Below are 22708 nucleotides of genomic sequence, written 5' to 3'. Positions count from 1 at the left end.
AACAGGCTTTAGTGAATAACAAATGAATATTGTTTTCCTGAGTGACATACATTTAATAATTGGTACAGAGTTTGTTATACTATTTATTACTTCAGCTACCCCCCCCCCCCCCCCCCCCCCCCTCAAAAAAAGCCTTTTGTTTCCAATATTTATACATGCATGTGTACATGTACATATAAACAGAAATGATGTAAAACACTTTACACACTGTTCTGAGTATTATTCACACACTGTTCTGAGTATTATTCACATTGACAGATTATTTTCAAAGTTCTAAAAATTATTTTTATTCCAAAAAATTACAATAATCTTTTATTACATTTATCAATGCAAACAGAGAGGCATAAATGCAAACTCTTTAAACAATGTGACATAATTTTTTGTGGTTGCCAAATTGTGATGACATCATATTTAGTATTGACAAGGTCGTTGGTTTGTATAAAAGGTGAAAAATTGTCCAATAAAATTGCATGTTATGACTTCTTAATGAGAAATTATGATTTTTATTTCCCTAGTTGTGTGTGCCTGAAACAAAAAATTGTGTAGCTACATGTAAAATGCATCAAGTTCTTTCTTTTAGGTAAATAAAGTTTGTTTTTTGTTTAACAACACCACTAGAGCACATTGATTAATCAGTCATTGGCTATTGGATGTCAAACATTTGGTAATTCTGACTCGTAGTTATCAGAGGAAACCTGCTACATCTTTCCTAATGCAGCAAGGGATCTTTTATATTCACTTTCTCAAGACAGGATAGCACATACCACGGCCTTTGATATACCAGTCGTGGTGCACTGGCTGGAATGAGAAATAGCCCAATGGGCCCACTGATGGGGATTGATTCCACACCGACTGCATCAAGCGAGCACTTTACCACTGGGCTACGTACGTCCTGTCCCTTTTTATGAAAATAATGATTTTATGTACTTTACCTGATGACTAATATATCACTCTGTGTGAACAACTCCTCTAATTAATTGCTTTTTATATTATGACAGCACTTGTACACATAAGGAAATTTAGTCTGTATATCATGATCAGTCGAGCGTGACTTTAAGCTTTCGATTGCATGAGCTCCGAGAAAATTGTTAATATAGTACCACCAAAACAAATATGTTAATCTTTATTTACTACTTTTGTTAAGTAAACATGAACAAAACAAAAAATCATTGGTTAATGTAAATGGAGCCATTCACACTTAATGAGATAAATGTAGTAAATCATGAATTATGTTAAGTTACGGGGACCCTAAGTACTCCAGGTACCTACGTTTTCTCCTTCTACTTATGTAAACACCTGGATCCAGTTCCACTAAGTGGAATATATCCATTAATTTCCTAGATTTTAGAATATCGCAGTTTTACCCCTGAATGCCCATCAGTGGAAAAGCCCATACACATAGTTTGTTTTTGCATTCTAACATCAGGGCTTTACTTACTACTGGTATATCAAAGTTTAAAACTACAGTTATTTTGCTTTCCTAGCTGTTGTGGGTAAAAATCTTAACACCATGCAGTCGCAAGGTCAGTGAACAATTAACCCAGCTCATGTCATGATGGTTGACCTATCAGAGGATGCACTTCAGACACAGACATATACAACATTTTATGTCCCAATGTGTAGTGAAGCCACTTGTCAGAGTGAAACAATCTGATTGCCTAGAGGACTTTATGAATCTGGTTTTAAAACTGAAGTCAAGATTTTGGTAGTCAAAACACCCTTGGCTACTGCTGTATGGTCAAGCTTATGTCATTTGTCATCATGTTTATGATCAGAGTAAAATACATGTACCTTTTAAAAAACGCTAGTGAAGGACAGTTTAAAAAAGTTCACAGGTTACAAATTCAGTAATAATATTGTCTTTATTATCTACGACAAGTTTTATTGTGCTATTTAAAAACATTTAAATATGTTGTCCTTTTGTATACTTCAGGTCAGTGTACAAGAAGGATTGAATGAAAACTAAAATGATTGATGTTATACATCTTTATACTAGTGAATGTACTTATTACTGAGTCTGTATGTATACATATATATGCAAGTCTAATGTTTGGTCAAAATTCTATCGGAATCCATAATTTAGATTCCTGCAATATTTTGTTATGGGAGTCTGTACGAAATGTTTTATTTAACGACGCATTCAACACATTTTATTTACTGTTATATGGCATCAGGGGAGTCTGTACGAATTCAAGGGAATCTTTGTGAATTCAACTGTTTCTATATCTTTTAAAATGGATCATGTGACTAATTAATTTTGAATTTGATGCTAATGAATACATGTAATGTAATAATTTTCTGAAAATGAAAATGATATTTTTTAATAGATGTTTCTTGAACATTGGATGTCTAACTAGATCCAGGCTTTTTGTTATTGTTTTTTAAAAGGTTGATGTTACATGAATCTTAATTGGCTTTACATGATTTTCTATTCCAAGGATGTTATGGGAATTGTTACTCCCAGATTGCCGTCAATAAATGAGATCTTATAAATAATTAAACAGCATACCGGTATATATTGTTTTAATTCCTTCCTTATGATAGTGGTATAATAATGCCATCACGGAAACATTCTCTTTGATACACCCTGTTTAAATGACCCAATTAATGTTTATTGCGAACCTGATGTTCAGTGATATTTTAAATGGTCTCATTATTTGTTCACTTCCTTCCCAAACTCAAATACTTTGAATATTTCTGGTACCTATTCAAACAATACTGAGCTATGTGTATTCACACACATTATAAACGTGTGTATGATTATCATCTTGATAGAATAGTATTTTAGATAATTGATCCATCTGTTCATTGTACCAGACCTCATCATTTAAGGGGAGCTGTTTCAACTTATGTTTTTGCTTATATCCGATTACGGTTCAAGCATGCTGTCATGGGCACACACACCTCAGCTATCTGTATTGTCTATCCAGACAGTGGGTTAGTTGTTAGTGGTTAGTGAGAGAAAAGAGTGTATAGTGGTCTTACACCTACCCATTGAGTCGTTAAATCGTTAAATCTTGCTCTGGGTGGGAGCCGGTACCGGGCTGCGAACCCAGTACCTACCAGCCTTATGTCTGATGACTTAACCACGACACCACCGAGGCTATTACTCTCGCTCCCCATCACTTTTCTGCGACAACATGTAGTTCATGTAAATTTTAACATCCCTTAGCATGTAAATATATATGGTATCAATATGGTAATATCTTAAAGGGACATTCCTGAGTTTGCTGCAATTTTAAGATGTTATCGCCTAACAGACTTTTTAACTATTGTACCTGTATTTACATATCAAATATATTTTTTGCATAAAATATTAGTGGCTGTATATTAAACATGTTTCTGATTGCTCTAATATTTGTACTAGGTTAAATTTAATTATATTTCCTAAAAAAAAGTTTTTGTACCTACAAAATTATTTGAAGACAAAAACTAGTTTGGGCTTCTTACAAATATCAAGACGACCAGAAACACATTAAATATACAGACACTGGAATTCTAAACCAGAAAATATATTTAATATGTAAGTTTAATCATAGAAATATTTTATTAGTCAGAAACATCTTACAATGCAGAAAACTCAGGAATGTCCCTTTAAATGATGCCCATAATCTAAGTTCTGTGGAGGATTTAATCAATCCCCTCCTTTTGTTTTTAACGTTAGTTGTACACATCGTGCATGTTCAATATGTCTGTGTTTACTTTTCAAAGTATATTTTGTAACTACGTGTACATGTATGTAATTGTTTTGTTTTATTTTAGCAATATTTAATAATCTGATGTGTAAATTAAAAAAAAATTAAATCATGGTCAGAACCCTATCTTCATCAAATTTAGTTTCTAGTGCAACGGAGTATGTGTATATTTATTGAAAAACACATAACCCCACCCCCAAAATAGTCTGTATACATGGCAGGCCAGCTGTTGATTACTCAGTAAAGAAACAAATAATTAGAAATAGTGGTGTGCTTAATTTGTTTACTTTTGAAGGAAACAGGAATTGAAATTGATAGGCTTAACAAAACAAAAAAACCCTCCCCCCCAAAAAAAACACCCACCCCAACCCAACAACACCAAAGTAACAACTAAAACAAACACCTTTGTCAGTAATATTATATATTCAAAATTTTATCTAAAATTATCAGTCCAGTTCATATCTTCCTTGTTAATTCGTAACACATTCAATAATTTGTGTGCTTCTCCATCAAACTTATGTATCTCACCAGTGCAATATACTTAACTGGGATGTCAAACACAACATATACACTGAATGATACCGGTACACTAGTATATATATAAATGCAAGTCCCCCAGACATCCTTGATCAGTATCTACTTAATCTGCATATATAAGTAGTTTGGCTACCAGCAACTTGGAATTAAGATATATCACACACAGGTTCACGCCAGTGGTGAAACATCCAGTCATGACAGTCATCATATTAATAATCGTTGTGAAATGAAGCAGTGTAGAGATTGGAAGACATTTCATGTGATGTGGTCATCAGGTTGAACAATGTTAAGTCACCTTCATAAAAAGTCAATACAGTAGTTAATGTACAAGTAATTTCGAAATATGAAAATTGCCTGTCTACACACATACATGTTCAGGGCTTATACTGGAACAAATTAGGTTTTTGCCCATTTTCAGATATTTAAAGTGTAAGTGACCTTTAAAGACTGTTTATGGATGGATGCTTACATGCAGTTTACATTGGGAATATTACAGGAGGTGCAGGGACAAAAGTAATATTACCATCATATTTACTGGACAGATTTCAGTCCTCAAAAACAAGGGATCAGGATTTAGCTCAGTCGGTCGAGTGCTCGCTTGAGATGCTTGTGTCACAGGATCGAACCACCTTGGTGGATCCATTCAGCTGATTGTGTTTTTTCTTGTTCCAACCAGTGCACCACAACTGAACAAAGGCTGTGGTATGTGCTTTCCTGTCTGTGGGAAAGTGTTTATAAATGATCCCTTTCTGCATTAGAAAAACAAATGTAGCGGGTTTCCATTGATGACTACGAGTCAGAATTACCAAATGTGTGACATCCATTAGCTGATGATTAATTAATCAATGTTCTCCATTGGTGTCGTTAAATAAAACAAACTTTTTCTAAAAAATAGGTTAATGATTTAAATTTTGAAAACTTAGTTACGGCCCCATGCTTAAAAAAAAAAAATAGTTTCTAGACTCAAGACTTTAAAGAGTCTAAAATTTTAACGCCATGTGATGTCATCAGAGATTTGAGTCTAAACTCAAAAGATGCTATTTAGGATGTTAATTTTGCCTAGTTTCGTACACAACTACCAGATGCAGAGTATTTTGAATGTATACCTTTTGAAAAATCTGTTTTAAAACCATAAATATTTTAATATCCTGCAGCAGGCATGGAAAACAATAAAAGGATTCAGCGTCACCAACCACTGACAATGAAATAAATACCTTGATGGACAGGGATGGATGACCACAGTATAAAAACCCACTCTCATTGATTAGTCTGTGTAAATCAGTGTGATGCTTACATTTTATGGTGTTAATGGACAACTGATATGAATGAAATCACAAGGCATGCAGTACAAACAGGTTTGACCAGGATTATTCAGAAATAAAAGCATATTGTGTGAGAAGTGTTTAATACAAAGTAAAGTGTGTTTTATTTAACGACGCCACTAGAGCACATTGATTTTTTATCTTATCATCGGCTATTGGACGTCAAACATATGGTCATTCTGACACTGTTTTTAGAGGAAACCCGCTGTCGCCACATAGGCTACTCTTTTTACGACAGGCAGCAAGGGATCTTTTATTTGCGCTTCCCACAGGCAGGATAGCACAAACCATGGCCTTTGTTGAACCAGTTATGGATCACTGGTCGGTGCAAGTGGATTACACCTACCCATTGAGCCTTGCGGAGCACTCACTCAGGGTTTGGAGTCGGTATCTGGATTAAAAATCCCATACCTCGACTGGGATCCGAACCCAGTACCTACCAGCCTGTAGACCGATGGCCTGCCACGATGCCACCGAGGCCGGTGTGTTTGTTACATAAGATTGGACATAAGGCTGGTAGGTACAGGGTTCGCAGCCCGATGCCGTCTCCCATCCAAAGTGAGTTTTAATGACTCAGTGGGTAGGTGAAAGATCACTACACCCTCTTATCTCTCACTAACAACTAATCCACTGTCCTGGATAGACAACCCAAATAGATGACGCATGCCCAGGACAACGTGCTTAAACCTTTAATGGATATAAGCACGAAAATAAGTTTAAATGAATGAAGTGTTTGTTTATCAAGCTAAACGTCCATGTACATGTACTTAAATGCATGCTACATATTTGTGTTTATAGTTGTATTCAGTATGTGTGTCATTGTCAGCGAGTATACACCACTCACACATGCTTATATGCATGCATGGACAGATGTACACACATGCACACACAATGACATGCACATGCACATGCACACACACACACACACACACACACACACACACACACACACACACACACACACACACACACACACACACACACACACACACACACACACACACACCATGATTTTCCAGTAGAACAGAAGACACTCTAAATGTTTTGCATGAAACCATGGAAAAGATCGTTCAAGACTATGGTTTTCCCGGATTTTGATATACCAGTATATTTTACTGTGTCATTTCGAAGAATCAATGTAATGTGTACAAATAACTTTTACGAGCCATGCAGGCTCGTATGCTAGCCAAGTTAGAGACTCCTATATGATTTTTGCAAGCCTCGGTCTCCTGTACTCTCCTTAAAATCGCACACTGCACACAGTACATTGTACATGTCCAGGTATAAAAAATATATCTAAGCCATTTATACATGTATGTACATATTTTTTGTGTGCAAATAACCGGTGTTAATCTTTAAAAATAAAATCTCAAGTATTAGCACTCTGTCTCTGTATGTATCTTAATTATATCTTGTAAAAAATATAGCATCAATGAGGTCACTTTTTCAACATCAAAGTAAACAATACCAACCTTTGACTGTGTTCACTCCGTTTCTGATGTCATGCTAAGTGGTAGATTTTACCATGTGATTAAAGGCAGGGTTTAAGCTGTCACTTGCCAAATCGCCATTTGTATGTGAATTGAAGTTGAATTTGACTAATATAGTGTATTAATAATTGGCCAAAAAAGCTAATTCATAGATGTACCTCCATTTATGATGTTTGGCACAATAAAACTTGAATTCAGTGACAGATTTTCTTAGCAAATTCACCAAATTGCTCATATTTTATGGGTTGAGCCAAAACTCTGAAAGGCAGGGCTTCTAGGATTTTTGTTAAATCACGAGCCATGGGATCAGTGATTTTTAAAATTTATCAGCCAGGATAAAAAATTAACTAACCCTACTTTACATGAAGTTAATATAATTTTACTAAATAATATTTATAATCAGATACCGTATATTACCTAAAGATGGAGATGGAGATTAAAATCACTACTGGTAATGTTGGGGTGTGGTCAGGATATTCATATTTACAAAATGGACGTAACTGCAACATTTGACTCTGTTTTCTTTCTCTTTTTTTTACTTGCCATTGGGCATGGTAATAGTAGTTATTTATTAGCCCAACATTGAATATCACTAGCCATGGGAGTGGGGCTACCATAATCAAGAAGCTCTGTGAAAGGTGAATAATTTAAGACTTTAATTTCACGTATAGTATGAAACTATACATGTACATGTACATGTTTTCTGGTTATCCACAGCTATGTACACATATATCTACAGTTTGAGGTCATGCTGTTTCACTTACATTATTTGTTCATGACTATAGCCAAGTAAATATTACAAAACTACTCTGACCTTTTTTTCATGTACATGTTGGTTGGCTGTACATTAATTATAGTAATGTGACCTGTCTCGAAGACAGAGCACTGTACAGACCAGTTGTCACCGCACTTGATAGATTACAATGTCATCATGTATAAAATGGTTGACAACATATTATTATGGAGAAATAGACTAATGGAGAGTTTCAGATACATGTACACAGGTACATACCCCTACAATTAAGAAAGTGAAGAAAGTGTCCACGGCAAAAAATATGCCGAGGAAAAAAAGAAATCAAATAGTCTATAGTAAAAAAAAAAGTACTGTGGAGAATTAAAAACTATTTGGCATTGCTGATTGCCGTGGGCAATTGCAGGAATTATGTTCATGTATCTGAAGTTGAGCAATATTGAAAAACCAGGGGCCCAATTCACTAAACTATTGCCAGTTTGTAATCGTGCAGTGCAAATACTAAAACCCCCCCCAAAAAACCACCTTGCAAGGATGATTCAATATTGCTTAAGGGTGTATACCACCAAAATAAATCCCATAGATGACATTAGTAACATATGTGGTTAAAATTACCTGCAGCATCAATTGACATACACTCCACAGATATAAATACTACCACACCTCACACTTAAAGTGAATCTGAAAATATTTGGGGTTGAGCTGCTCATTTCAGAGATAATGGCTAGCCTCTATGACTACCCTAGTTTCATACAAAATTGGAGTACTTTTTTTTTACAGGTACTCCATACATGTTTCAAACACAAGGGTACTTTACACAGTAGTACTAGATAAAATAAAATTGCATACATGTGTTTGCCCAGATGAAACTAATTTTTTTTTGCAACCAACACTCAGATTTATCACCAATCACAGGACTTGTGGTATTAAATGCTCTATCAAAAGTTGGGTGCACCTCGAACATTTACCCAGCAAGAAGTTATTCGGTTTAGTATTACCTTAAGAGAGCTTTGTGAATGAGGCCCCAGTTTGACACTTCTCACACCAAACTTAAACAATATTGGACCGAGTTGTGTCTATATCACTTTGAAACATCAGTGTTCAGTGGAAGTTCAGCAATATTAAAGCACCAATTATCACTGATAATAGAAGTTCAGCATTATTTAGCAACTTATTAAAACACCAGTTCAAATTGATGCCAAGGTGGGTTTTTTTTTATTTTATCTCAATGCCCCCTTTCCTTTCTCTCCTTAGAATTTCATCATATTTCTTCCCAATCTGGCAACTAGCTCCTATCTTTCAACTTTTTTCGCTGTCAACCTCCACGTCCCTGTTCTTGTCTCGCTATCTGTGACAGGTGCTTGTCAGAGTTTAGCAACTTATTAAAACACCAGTTCAAATTGATGCCGATGTGTTTTGCAGTACACTACTTCCAAACTGATGCCAAAGTTTAGCACTCTATGCACCATCCCACAAACAGGATAGCACATAGCACAGTCTTGGTACACTGGAACAAGATATATATAGCCTAATATGATTCGACCAACCGGGATTGATCCTGGACCCACCGTGCATTAGACAAGCACTTTACCACTGGGCTACGTCCTCGCTCTAGCAGTATTAAACACCAGTTCTGACTGAAGTTTATCATTATTGAATTAACACCAGTTCTTATTGAATTAACACTAATTCATATGTACCAATACCAAAAGTAAACAATATTGGACTGTTATGTCTGTTTAATTCATTCCTGTGATGTCACACTGTTGTTCTAGCTGTAGACTATTTTTATACACCCATCTATGATGGATTGTATTGTGGTATGTTGTTGTCCGTCCATCCGTCCGTACATCCGGACCATATCATGCATACAGATGCATACAGGACCATCAAACCTCACATGTAGGAACAACTTGAGATGGCGGTGTGTCGCATTCTATTACTAGGTCATTGTGACCTACTTTTCATGGTCTACTGCACATAACAGTAAACCCATATCTTGCATACAGATGCATACAGGACCATCAAACCTCACATGTATGAACAACTTGAATGGTGGTGTATCGCATACTATTAATTGGTCACTGTGACCTACTTTTCACGGTCTACTGCATGTAACAGTAAATCTTTGTCCAAACCATATCTTGCATACAGATGCATCAAACTTTACATGTAGGAACAACTTGGGATGGCGGTATGTTCCATACTATTACTAGGTCACTGTGACCTACTTTTTACGGTCTACTGCACATAACAGTAAATCCATATCCAGATCATATCTTGCATACAGATGCATACAGGACCATCAAACCACATGTAGGAACAACTTGGGGTGGTGGTTGGTGCAAAACAAACTGTTCATCCATCCCATTGCAAAAAATTTACATACATGTAATTAGAATTGAATCATACCTGTAACATATTCATTAATATAGATATGGTTTTCCATCAAACTCCTGATGGGCGTGTCATGTACCTCACCGGTACTCTTGTTTAAAGAATCTTATAGACCTGTGTGAACAATGCATTTTGAACTTTTTGTTTTGTGTATTCAGGTCAGATATTCAAGCCAACAACTGACTGATGTACTGGTACATGGTAAACAAATATAGCACTGTAGCTCACAGGGCCCCACATCTGCATCATGGAATGAGGATGTAATTTAGTCCTTATAAATAATTAATGGTAATCATGTATTCTCAGAGAATACAACAAAGATTGTCAATTACTAAATTGAAATCACAGTATTACGGGTGTAGGAAGGTGCTAAAAAGTATGTGTGTGTGTGTGGGGGGGGGGGGGGGGGGGGGGGGTGAGGGGGCACAGACACATATATGTATTATAAATATGTGAATAAAAATATAAAAACCATTGCTGCTGCTACAAAGTTGGGGGGGGGGGTACGTTCCCCTCTTGCCCCCGCTTCCTACGCCAGTGCAGTTAATACATTAAGCACATAAATCATGCTTAATAAAATCAAGATTGGGTACAGTAAATATTGCAACTTTAGTTTTCTGCAAAAATTAGGGTTGCAATAATAAATAATTTCTAAAATGCCATATGGTTCTCCACTTTGTTACAGGTACATTGAATTAAAGGTGCCACATTTATTGTTTTATGTGTATTGCCTGTGTGTGTGTATATGTGTGTGTGTGTGTGTGTGTGTGTGTGTGTGTGTGTTAAGACATTCTTTATGGGTAAATCAGTTTAATTAGAGCCTGAACCATTTTTGGATATAGGCACTTTAATAAAGTTAAAGAAAGAAGTTGAATTTACATGTAGTCTAAGGGAACCTGAAACAACAAGCTGGGGTGTTCAATAAAATATTCCCTTGTAATAATAGACCAGTTAATACACTTCTTATATCAGTTTAACCTAGTCTGAGGGATCCTGAAACAACAAGTTGGGTTGTTAAATAAAATATTCCCTTATAATAATATACCTCTTATATCAATTTAATTTAGTCTTACGGCAACCTAAACAAGCTGAGTTGTTAAATAAAATATTCCCTTGCAATAATAGACCAGTTAATACACTTTATATCAGTTTAATTTAGTCTAAGGCAACCTTAAACAACAAGCTGAGGTGTTAAAGGGACATTCCCGAGTTTGCTGCATTATAAGATGTTTCCGACTAATAAAATATTTCTACGATTAAACTTACATATTAAATATATTTTCTTGTTTAGAATACCAGTGTCTGTATATTCAATTTGTTTCTGGTCGTCTAAATATGTGTAAGAAGCCCAAAAAAAATTGGGGAAATAAAATGAAATTTAACCTTGTACAAATATTAGAACGATCAGAAACATGTTTAATATACAGCCACTAATATTTTATGCAGAAAAATATATTTAATATGTAATTACAATCGTTAAAAAGTCTGTTAGTTGATAACATCTCAAACATTGCAGCAAACTCAGGAATGTCCCTTTAAATAAAATATTCCCTTGTAATAATATACCAGGTATAAAAAACTGGAAAAGTTTACAAATGGTCACTGTTCTATAGCTACGTATGTTTTTGTCTGTCTGTGATTTGACAAGATCAACATGTGCCAGTACGTGATGTCTTCTATACACTTCATAATAAGCTGTATCTAAAAATAGACCCTTACAGTTCTTTTTGTGACAGTTAAATCCCGGTTCCTGCTAAAATTCATTCTTTCTTTTGTCCTGTTGCACGATGTTTATTTTGAGTGTTTTCACACTAGGTTCAAAGGGCGATTCACAATGCTGTAGGTATGTAATATACTGTGTGTGTTCCCAGTCACAGAACTGTAGAGTACTGTATACAATGTATATGTTTACATGTATACAGGTACACACAAACCTATATCTGTCTAGAGTGTTCAGCCAGTGGAGAGAAAAACCCAAACCTATTTACAGGAAAGTTAAAGTTTGTTTTCGTTAACGAAACCACTAGAGCACCTTGATTTATTAATCATGGGCTGTTGGATGTCAAACATTAAGTAATTTTTTACTCATAGTCTTAAAGGAAACCCACAATATTTTACTATTAACAGCAAGGGATCTTTTATATGCACTTTCTCACAGATAGGACAGCACATATCATGGCCTTTGATATACTGCGGTCGACGACAATCACTTTTTGCACACTTGTTTTTAGCTTTGTATTCAATAAATAAAACATATCTCACAGTAATTTTTTTATATGATATATTTAACGAAAGGTACTTTTTATTTTGTTCATGTTTTAAAATTTAAACTTAATATTTTGTCCAGAATTATGAAAAATAAAAACATACCGACTTGTAAACAGCGTCGTCTGCTGATTATAGAATTTTGACAGGGGTCAAGGTTAGTAAACCAGTTTTTATTTTAATGTGGTGGAGCATTGTAATAATATAGCTAATTTTGAATTTAAATGACATCAGTATTCCAATTATGTCACTTTACATCTCCTTACAATAACACTAAACTTGGTGTATGACGTTTCTGTTTTCAGAACACTTGAAAAATTCCAATGCAAAATTGTTATTGAATGTGTTTGGTTTGAACATTATTAATGCACCTGGATGTGTTTGAAGAAAATCTTGTAATAAAAAAATTGTACCATTTACGAAATTTGGATATGATGTGAAATTATGGTGAGATATGTTATATTTATTGTGTACGAAGCCAAAACAAGGGTGCGAAAAGTGACTGCTATTGACCTTAGTCATAGTACACTGGTTGGGGTGGGTCCACTGAGGTGATATGATCATACAATGTATTGTAGGCACGTCAAGCGAGCACTCTACCGACTGAGCTAGGTCCACCTTGTTTAAAGGAAAGGAACATGTGCTTAAGAAGCATGTTTTAGGATAGCTATGTGATGTCTAATAATATGATTATTGTGACACTATGTAGTCTTAGAGAAAAACCCTGCTGTATGTTTCCTTTAGTAGCAAGAGATTTTTATATGCACCATCCCATAGACAGGATAGCACATATGCCACAGCCTTTTATATACCAGTTGTGGTACACTGGCTGGAACAAGAAATTGTCCAATGGGCCCACCGATTGGGATCGATCCCAGACTGACCTCGCATCACACAGGCTCTTTACCACTGGGCTACATCCCATCCCCTACTAGTTTGTGTACTTTTTCTTTTGTTTTGTTTTGTTTTACGACACCACTGGAGCACATCGATTAATTAATCATCAGCTATTGGATGTCAAACTTTTGGTAATTCTGACTTGTAGTTATCAGAGGAAACCCGCTACATTTTTTCTATGCAGCAAGGGATCTTTTGTATGCACTTTCCCACAGACAGGAAAACACATACCACAGCCTTTGTCCAGTTGTGGTGCACTGGTTGGAACGAGAAAAAAACCAATCAGCTGAATGGATCCACCGAGGTGGTTTGATCTGCGATGCAAGCACCTCGAGCGAGCACTCAATTGACTGAGCAAAATCCTGCCCATTTTGTATACGTACACCTACATGTATATACATACATTCATGTTCAGTACATGTAAATATATGGATCATGTTACAGAGGCACATAGATTGTAGTATACTATCACATACAGTGTGTCATGTTATATTATGACATTTCACAATTCTTTGACAAAAAGTATTTTATTCTTTTTAAAAATTTTAACATACAATAATTTTAGAAAAAAGTTCTGTTGTGGTTATTTAAAATCCATTTTTAAAACCCATATGTCATCTTCCTCTTCACCTGTAAACTGACTGAGTTTGTCTCAGTTTGATAGTTGTTTCCTGCAGTGTTGTGGTTTTGTCGCATGATGGATCCATCTCTTTATGACCTGTTGATTCGCTTTATTCAGATACGTGTACATGTGTGTGTTCCACATACATGTAGTTTATCAGTATGCTGTTCTAGCTGCCTGTGGCAAAATACCCCTTGCTGTTAGCTATACGGTACATTCACATTGTCTATCAAGTGGTAGGTTGACTTCATGTATGCATCTTACATGTATGTAGTGTCAGAATTACAAAATGTTTGACATCCAATAGCTGATGATTAATTAATCTACGTGCTCCAGTGGTGTGATTAAACAAAACAAACTTCTTTTTTTTTTTACATGTATGTATGTCGGTTTAGCTCAGTCGGTCGAGTGCTCGGTTGAGGTGCTTGTATCGCATGATCGAATCACCTCGGTGGATCCATTCAACTGATTTTTCGTCAAAAGTCTTTACTTGTTCATCAGTCACTGTGGCACTTCTTTAACACATACTATTATTATTATGGTAGTGAATAATGGCAGTGTAGGGTCCTTTCGATACCACAACTGGTCAAAGACTGTGGTATGTGCTTTCCTGTCTGTGAGAAAGTGCATATAAAAGATCCCTTGCTGCATTAGCAGGTTTCCTCTGTTGACTACATGTCAGAATGACCAAATGTGACATCCCAATAGCCGATGTGCTCCAGTGGTGTCGTTAAACAAAACAAACTTTAACTTAATGTATGTAATAACTATACAATATCAGATGTTTTCCACCTACATGCACATAATGAATGAATGAATGAATGAGTGAGTGAGTGAGTGATTGAATCAATGAATGAATGTATGAATGTTCAACAACACCCCAGCACCAAAATACATTGGCTACTTGGTGTCAAACAATGGTAAACATTTGAATGAACTGATGATCAACATCATTATAAAATTAAGACACAGTGTAAAGAGCTGAGCAAAGTGTGAATATTACAAGCATATTAAAATTGCGAGTATATGAATACGACAGGTAGGCATATAAAATTTTAAAATAAAAGTCAACAATTTGTAATTTTTTAAAAATAATTTGAGGGTAGAATCGAAATGATATTCCATTTAATTTTGCACAGTAGCACTGACATCGACTGAGATGTAGGTGAAAGTTTCCATTACAATACCATAACTAGGGATTAACCAATCTTCTGATTTGTAGTTAAACACATATGTATATACTAAGTCTTATCTGGGTTTTTCTTTAGGACATTTTAAGACACAAGTTGGGGCACGTAGCCCAGTGGTAAAGTGCTCGCTTGATGCGCGAGCAGTGTAGGATCGATTCCTGTCAGTGGGGCCAGTGCTCCACAACTGATATATCAAAAGCTGTCGTATGTGCTGTCCTGACTCAGACTGGGGTGGTACAGTTGAAAGATCCTTTGCTACTAATGGAAAAATGTAGCGGGTTTCCTTTCTGAGACTATACGTCAAAATTACCAAATTTTTGACATCCAATAGGCGATGATTAATAAATCTATGTGCTCTAGTGATGGTTTATACAAAACAAACTTTATTTTTCTTTCTTTTTTAAGACACAAGTCTAATGCCCTCCAAGATGTCATTACAGCAGCACTAGAGCTTTTAAAAGAAAGTCAATCGATTAATTGACTCGTCAAAAGTCTTTACTTGTTCATCAGTCACTGTGGCGCTTCTCTAACACATAATATTATTATTGTGGTGGTGAATAATGGCAGTGTCGGCTCCCTTTTGATACTTGTCTTGTCCTGTTTTTCTTTGTAATGATCTTTGTACATTTTCAAGTCGGTCCAAAGTGTCGTTAGCTTTTTGCTTCTGTTGGGTTAATGGTATGTGTGGATGATCATTAAAAATAACATGGGTTGATGTAACCCGACCCCCCCCCCCCCTCCACCACCACACCCCAGTTGAAAGTGATTTAAATATGGATTTGAATTAATATTGCTTTTGTTACTCTGACAGTTCACAAGAACATAGCTAATAATTCACCCATGTTTGTAGAATGGGTTTTTTTATGACGAGTTGATTATAAACATTCTTTAGAAATTGTTTTATAACAATAAAATATATTTAAAAAAAAAGAAAAAAAAAAAGAAGTTATATATACAGTGAAACACCCTCGGGACAAAGTAAAATGTCTGGTGTTAAGAGGTATCCAGTTTAGAGAGGTTAAGTTTTGTACTGATTTTTAAAAAAGGACCGTGAAAATGTCCAGTTTGGGGAGAATTCCGGTTTACAGAGGGTCTGGTTTTGAGAGGTTTCACTGTATATGACTTCACATTTAATAACAGGCCCCTCCAGTTTGTGTCTCCCCCCCCCCCCCCCCCCCCCCCCCCCCCCCCCCCCCATCCGGATGTCAGTATCTTCTGATGCCTATGTTTGTTTACTATACTAAAAAAGAAGAAGATATGAACAGAAATTATATGTAGTTTATATGCAAGAAAGTCAAGTTATTAAAAAGGTTGATTGATTGAAAACATAGTTTATTTAATTAACAACAAAAGGATTGGACACAGGTTTGCCAACTTACTAGGCTGAAGGTTGGTTAACCCTTAAAGTGTGACAGTATGTATGTCAGCGTGTCGGTACATGACTGTGCCAGTCGGTGTGTCAACAGTGGCTTCAAAAGACTAATTCTACAGTTCTTATCCCATTGACTCCAAACAACAGAATTGACCTTGTCGATGAAATTTACACAAGATGCAGCACTTGGTGACTTTGACAGGGGTCAGATTTCTGCTGCTTCAAAGGACATTTTCTATATAGTTTGTAAAGACATCAAACTTTAATGATCTAGGAAACCTATATCGCTCCATCCCCATCATGCAGCCTACTTAATAAACCCGTTAAAAAAACAATATCACCAACAGGTGGCGGGTGATGGTGGTGAGGCGATGAGCCCAATGCATTCCATCAATTCTTGTTCAGTTATAGTTTTCTCATTCCAGGCTTTTTTTTTTAAAATAAAATTTGACATGAAATCCATGGCTTTGACTTTGGGAATTTTAATGTTACAAGTATAAATAAGGGGAATTTTTAGTTTCATTAAAAAAGTATCTTATTAAGTTAAGTAGAATTTAAAAGAAGTAATATTATATATATACAATGTACTTTGTGTTTGTCAAGTGTTACATGTACATATCGTTTTTAAAATATATCTTTATATAGGATAATAATAGAAAAGGAATTGTCTACATGCAGATTGGGAATTTATCAGTCCCAAATTGGAAATAAAAAAACCCGACAGCCTTAGGGGAATGGTGCCGATCATCGGAGTCTATAAAAACATAGGTGATAAAACCCTGCTTTCTGACAAATTGTTGTAGAGTGTGGGGTCCTTAAACTTTATAGCTTCTTCACAAAATTGTTAGAACCTTTTGATCATGATCAGGTCTATAAAGATTTATTCATACCATTTATTTTTATCCATAACTTACCCATAATATCCATGTTATAAACCCATTTAATATTTACCATTATTAACCCAGTTCATATCTTTTTTGCTGTCAATGGGTCATTTGTTTATAAGCCAGCAAGACCTGTATACCTGAGCACAATGTTTTGATAAGATTTAGTTAAAAGTGTGTGACATCAAACATCAAGTGTGAGATAATCATGATGATGTTGACATATTACTGGTGAAGGCAACTTTAGAACCGAGATTGACTAAATATCAAATTAAATTGTAATTTTGGAAGTTTTATCAAATTAAATTGTAATTTTAGAAGTTATATCAAATTAAATTGTAATTATAGAAGTTATATCAAATTAAATTGTAATTTTAGAAGTTATATCAAATTAAATTGCAATTTTAGAAGTTTTATATAATAAATAGAATTTGATACTCGTGTTTTTAGTCCCCTAATGTCTAACCGAAAGGGACTAGATTGGTTTCGTGTCAATCTGTCTGTCTGTCTGTCCATCTGTCTGTCCCATATATTGTTTTGTGGATTTTTTTTTTCTCAGTGCGTCAAGATATTAAGCTGACATTTTGTGTGTAACCATATAATAAGGAAAAAAAATATATTGGGCCCGGTAGGGGACATGTATTGCTTTAGCTTGTTTGTTATGTAACATATCAACCTCATTTAGTTGATCAGTATTTTTATCAACAGACACACGCACACACACAAAGACACACACATACACGTCTCCCAGAATTCTAAAAGACTAATTCCATCACTATGCAACACAATATTGATGCCTAATAATTGGAATTCCAACCTTTGATACTAGTTTAAAATATGTGAAACATTTAGTAATATACACTGAAAGTAAATCTAGATGACCGAAAAAACGCTTGCCGTCAGACAAGTACTTAATAATATATTATCGATGTATATATTATGTGTTTTTACAACCTTTTATCTTTTGTGGGTTGCATTATTATATTTTGGTAGTGGACAGTTTACATTTATTTTGTCGTCAAACTGTTGAATCAGATTTCTTTTTATTTATTGAAACTAAACTAATGATTGGTATTTTCACACAATTAGTGACAGATTATTTTATAACTGGTACTTACATGTAATATACAGTAAATATTTAAAAAATGGTGGTTACAAACTACAGTGAAACCCTTTTAACCAGATACCCACAGGACCAAGTAAAATGTCTAGTTTTAGGGGAATTCCAGTTTACAGAGGGTCTGGTTTTTAGAGGTTTAACCGCACTAGTAACCATTTTGTTTTTCAAACTATTGATTTGTTCTCTTTTATTTTTAAATCTAAACTAATACCTCTTTCTATTATTGAAGACAGCTTATTTTTTAACTGGTAACAAATTCACTTCAAATTACTCTTATTTTTTAAATTTTAATTTCAGAATTGCACACCATACATGTAGTCGATGGCCGAGACAGGCCAGTTGAGAAGACTATCTAGTGGTTTCCATGGATACAAATAATGACAGCTCCACCGCATTACCTGAAGCTGGGACCCCGGACACATGCGTACAGTCATGTAGCGACAGCACCGTTTCAGCACCGGAACAGATCGTGCCAGTCGTCTCCACATCCGCGTGCTCCCTGCCAGACACGCCCATAGATGACCCGGAACTCGAGTTGTTAGCCAAACTGGAGGAGGCTAACAGGTAACCAAAAATAAATTTAAAAACACTTTGACTCTATAATCCATCCCACGGGGAATGCTTTTTTCCATGATATAAAATTTACTACAAGTTGTTTATTTCTGTGCCAATTGTTTTCTAAATTGGACACAAAAATAGTATTTTGTTTTGTTATTTCCAAAACACTTTTACTTTTGTAAGAAATTCTTCTTACATCAAATAAAACATGAATTATTTACAAAAAACATTTTTGTAGGATGATGAGATGGAGGTATTAGAGAGTGAAACCACTTTCATGGTCTACTGCTTTTTCACTGTTAAGTTATGCATTGCTGACAACTCCTTAAATAGATTATTAATATTAATCAGTTGTTCCCAGATCGTATTCAGAGTGGATTTTATTGTCAGCACTGTTAGTACATGTTGGTGTGACCAAAGTCAACCAATCAAAACACATCTGTCACAAATCTGCCAGCAGCTCGATGCCTTACCATGATTAGAGGGGTGGGATGTAACCCAGTGGTAAAGTGTTCCCCCGATGTGCGGTCAGTCTGGGATCAATCCCTGTTGGTGGACCCATTGGGTTGTTTCTTGTTCCAGCCAGTGCACCAAAGGATGTGGTATGTGCTATCCTGTCTGTGAGATGGTGCATATAAAAGATCCCTTGCTACTAGTGGAAAAAAGGTAGCAGGTTTCCATGCACACACACATACATACACACACACACACACACACACACACACACATGTATGCACACACACACACCTACACACATACACGCACACACACACATATATACATTTCTATTCACACAAACACACATGCACATATTCACACAAACACACATACATACATACACATGCACATGCACATGCACATGCACATGCACACACACACACACACACACACACACACACACACGCACACACATGCACACACACACACACACACACTGGTACACACATGCACACACACACACACACACACGCATGCACACACACACACACACACGCACACACATGCACACACACACACTGGTACACACATGCACACAAAAAACAAACACACACACAGAGATACTTTTTTTCTTCTTTTGAAAAGCTGTGCAAGTCTCTGGCTGGGGAGTCATTACACAGATATTGTTTCTGTCCTAACCATGCTGTTTTGTTTCTAGACAACTGGAGGCCGATGATAAGCTGTGCAAGTCTCTGGCCGGGGTGTCGCCCACCCCGAGTCACTCGCGGAAAGGATCAGGATCTAGCGTGGTGTCCAGTACTTCCTCAAACAGCCACTTCAGCTGCCAGGTTTCCTACGACGAAGACATAGGTTTCGTTTCTTTATTACCACTTGTACCCACAATAACCAGCATCGGTGTACACTGTATGTTTACATTCTTGCTTGAAAAGTGTATTGAAATTGAAGTAGACTATTAGAAGGAAGGAAGGAAGGAAGGATGGAAATGTTTTATTTAACAACACACTCAACACATTTTATTTACGGTTATATGGTGTCGGACATAATATTATGGTTAAGGACCGCACAGATATTGAGAGAGGAACCCATTGTAGCCATTTCATGGGCTACTCTTTTCTATTAACAGCAAGGGATCTTCTGTATGCACCACCTTTGATATACCAGTCATGGTGCACTGGCTAGAAGACTTCATATTAGAGCTCAGAATAGTGGCCCATGAAAAGCGAAAAACAGTCCATTTTTTTAGACCTAGTAGGTGAAGCCCTGCTAAAAAAATTTTTTTTAAAATGTGTATGTCATTTTCCAAGAGACCGATATATGTGTGATTATCTCATCTGTTATTTAGCTTGTGAGTCTGTTACATTTTAATTCCATAATGCTCTTAAATAAATCTCAGAGGTCCTCATATTCCCACACACTATCCTAAAACCTTCTCTCACGGTCACCCTATGCTGTCTTACATGTATTTCCAACAGGCCATATTTTTTCAGACATATTTCTTTTGGGCTGCTATTTAAAAAAAATAACAGCAAGTCATAATTTTGAGCCCTGAATATTAATTGTTAGTCCCAAACACTTCCCTTATACCTCTGGAATGTCATCAGACATACTGGTCTAGTCTTGCCCAGTGTTTGAGATTAACGGTATCCCGATATCCCGGGGATACCAGAATTTAAAATTCGGATACCAGACTTCAAGAACTCAGTATCCCACTGGGATATCGTATAATACTAAATTCTCAGGTGGGATACCAGATTTTGAAATGTTAGTATCCAACTGGGATACTGGCCAAAATTTTTAATCGCGAACACTGTTGCCTGTTTGTCTGACACAAAATACATGCAATTCTGTATTTAATTACTTAGCTTTATCATGTTTCATTATTAATCTTTATAAGAATCATGCATGTTGCTGCTCCATGTTATACATGTATGTGTTTCAAACCAAGAGCACCTGTTAACACTACATGCAAGTATGGATGTGTCAGCGAGTCATCAGATTGCATCTTAACTTTATTAACATTCATCGATAACCATATGCCATACAATTTAAACCAATGCACACACGTAAAACATACATATATATTATTTCTCTTTGGGTTTTTAATATTTTTATCAAAAGTGCACAAGTTACATTTATAATATTGTGAATGCTTTTTTTAATATTTATTTTAGCTGCCGAAAAGTCAGAAACATCATGGGAAACTTGGGGCCGCTTGGTCAATGATTGGGAATCTTATAAGAAAAAGTCATCTTATTTGAGGGTAGGTTGAATTAAGTTCTGTGTAGTATTTTCAGTGAAAATAATCTCAAATTTAAATGAATTAATTTCTCACCACAAACACACACACACACACACACACACACACACACACATACATACATACATTGTAATATTATTCATTTTCTGATTGCACCTTTGTTAATACTTTTATGTTTTAAATTTGACTTGATTTTCATCAAACTGATGGGCCGTTCAGTCTCATTACATAGATCACATATATATAATACTGAACATTTTTATTTCACTTAATTTCTTTTTTAGTGGAAATTAGAAAAAAAGGTTTTCACTTCATAATTATGTAATTAGGATGCATATGTGATGCTATTTGTGCCTTAGTAATTAATACTGATTATCGAAGTCTAGCAAAACTACTAAGTAGCAGTAACTGAATGGACGTTGTTTGCAGGATCTAATACGGAAAGGCATTCCACATCACTTTAGGGGTTTGGCATGGCAGCTGTTGCTGGGAGTACACGAGTCTCACTATAAACAATTGTATGCCGATTACCTCAAGAAAAACTCACCATCGGAAAAACTGATAAGGCGCGACATTGCAAGGACGTTTCCTGACCACGATTTCTTCAAGAAGAAGGATGGACTTGGTCAGGAGAGTCTCTTCAATGTAATGAAGGTATGTCTTGATGTTTTAGAGCTTTTATTTATTTATTTATTTACAGTGAAACCGGACCCTGAACGAACCGGAATCCTGTGAAAACCGGCCATGTTTCATGATCTCAAATTTTCAAAATTCTAAAAAGCGACCCTCTAAACACCGGATCCTGTCTAAATCGGATAAATATTAGGTCCTCGACATGATCCGGTTTAGACAGGGTTCACTGTATTTATTTATTTATTTATTTTGACTTAAT

General features: G+C 35.8%; 1 protein-coding gene across 3 annotated transcripts in view; it reads left to right on the top strand.

The window, feature by feature from the left end:
- Positions 1-22708, top strand: part of LOC121384109 (ecotropic viral integration site 5 ortholog-like) — a 98540-nt gene that overhangs the window by 18207 nt on the left and 57625 nt on the right. For all 3 annotated transcript variants that reach the window (XM_041514343.1, XM_041514345.1, XM_041514344.1), the window contains exons 3-6: positions 18840-19106; positions 20257-20408; positions 21731-21819; positions 22246-22470. In XM_041514343.1, the coding sequence (XP_041370277.1) occupies positions 18907-19106; positions 20257-20408; positions 21731-21819; positions 22246-22470 (666 nt within the window). In that variant the 5' untranslated portion in view covers positions 18840-18906. The remainder of the gene's footprint in view (positions 1-18839; positions 19107-20256; positions 20409-21730; positions 21820-22245; positions 22471-22708) is intronic.

The sequence above is a fragment of the Gigantopelta aegis genome, chromosome 10 (genome assembly GCF_016097555.1).
Source record: "Gigantopelta aegis isolate Gae_Host chromosome 10, Gae_host_genome, whole genome shotgun sequence".
Lineage (NCBI taxonomy): Eukaryota > Metazoa > Mollusca > Gastropoda > Neomphalida > Peltospiridae > Gigantopelta > Gigantopelta aegis.
The sequence above is the reverse complement of the archived record's forward strand: the minus strand, read 5'-3'. Positions and strand labels throughout refer to the sequence as shown.